This window comes from Stylophora pistillata, chromosome 7 (genome assembly GCF_964205215.1).
Source record: "Stylophora pistillata chromosome 7, jaStyPist1.2, whole genome shotgun sequence".
In the NCBI taxonomy this organism is placed as follows: domain Eukaryota; kingdom Metazoa; phylum Cnidaria; class Anthozoa; order Scleractinia; family Pocilloporidae; genus Stylophora; species Stylophora pistillata.
The window spans coordinates 7,158,424-7,160,000 of NC_142525.1; the positions used below are offsets into that span (position 1 = coordinate 7,158,424).

A 1,577-nucleotide genomic window follows, 5' to 3' on the forward strand; every position below is an offset into this window, starting at 1 on the left:
GCCCCTTATGTCCGGCTGCCGGACATAAGGGGGAAAAAAACGTGATTTGCATAATATGGCGGATGGACACGTTTTCCTAGCTCCGAAGGCTGATCGCTTTATCTCCAGGCCGCGGCTTGTTAGGACCAGTTCCTTGCCTGATTTGAGTAAAGTACACACTGACTCAACTCTGGTAGTCGCTGATCAGATTAATAACGAGAATATGTCTACTTCTGTACCCGAATACGGTTCGCTTTCCTCGTCCTTTGAAATGAGCGAAATGGCTGCTATCAAGAATGCATTAAATGGACGGTCCATCAACTCCCTGAAGGTGAAAGATCTAAGGGACGAACTTGAAAAAAGAAAGCTTTCTAAATCTGGCAGGAAAACTGAGCTGGTGAAAAGACTCAAGGAGTCGATTTTGTCAGTATCTGGTGAAATTCAAATTCCCCGCCAGAATGTCAACCAACCGTCACCTCGGCCTTCGGCTGTTATAAACCTGGACGACACTAGCAGCAGCCCAGAACAACAGAGTCACATATGCAATGGCTACAAATCCCTTAAAGATCTATACGACCGCTTGGAAAATGAGGTAAACAAACTCAAAGACTCGTATAGATCTCGATTAACGGACAGTAGAGAAATACAGTCAACCTGTAAATCATGTCAAAATCAACAACGGATACAGGAAGAAAATCGCGCTCTGCGAGAGCAACTTCAGCTAATGAAGGGAAATCTAGATAAAACAAAAGAGGAGCGAGATTCCGTGCAGATGGTAGTATCATTGCTAAGCAAGGAGCTATATAACTTTCGCCTTGACAGCAAGGAAGCTTTTAAAGAGTCGCCTTCGGTTGATCCTAAGGTGTCGGATACAAAATGGTGGGATACGAAGGCGGACACAAAGCAAAACAATGGATCATCTAAATCTCAATCTTCCAAAACAACGAAGAATCACCAAAGCAAATCGAGCAAGAAAAAGCCGCCAAACAAGAGTTCTCACAACAGCTCTAATACTCTTAACCACAACCAAGAAAGATCCTCGCCGACCACCGTCATTATTGGCGATTCAATTATCAGAAACATACAAGGGTGGCAATTAGGGAAAGAAGTCGGCCACCGGGTTGTTGTAAAGTCCTTCGCGGGAGCTACAACAAGTGATATGTCACATTATGTGAAACCAACACTGGACAAGAAGCCGGACCAGATCATTTTACATGCTGGTACTAACGACCTTGGAAAACTATCCCCAAGCGAAATCGCCGATAACATCGTTGACCTAGCGAGGGAAATTGAAAGCTCCACGGACGCACAAGTAATAATATCAGAGCTGGTCACAAGATCGGACCTCTCAGATAGCGGCGATGTTGATGCAGTCAACAAAAGGCTTCGAAAATTCTGCAATCAGCGACAGTGGCACTTCATACTCCACGATGACATTCACTCAACGGACTTAAATAGAGGAGGACTTCATCTTGGGGAGACAGGTATTGCCAAAATGTATAACAACTTCGCGAATAAATTACATGAATGTAGTTGACCTACTGGCCGTCTGTTCAATTCAGAGCGTAATCGCGACCTTGGAAATCCAATCTTTTCTC

The 1,577-nt window shown here is 44.4% G+C and overlaps 1 protein-coding gene across 1 annotated transcript in view; it reads left to right on the forward strand.

Moving 5' to 3' along the window:
• Positions 1 to 1,577, forward strand: part of LOC148726422 (uncharacterized) — a 4,716-nt gene continuing 3,139 nt past the window's right edge. The window contains exon 1 of the mRNA XM_088726321.1: positions 1 to 1,463. Coding sequence (XP_088582447.1) covers positions 56 to 1,463 — 1,408 coding nt within the window. The 5' untranslated portion in view covers positions 1 to 55. The remainder of the gene's footprint in view (positions 1,464 to 1,577) is intronic.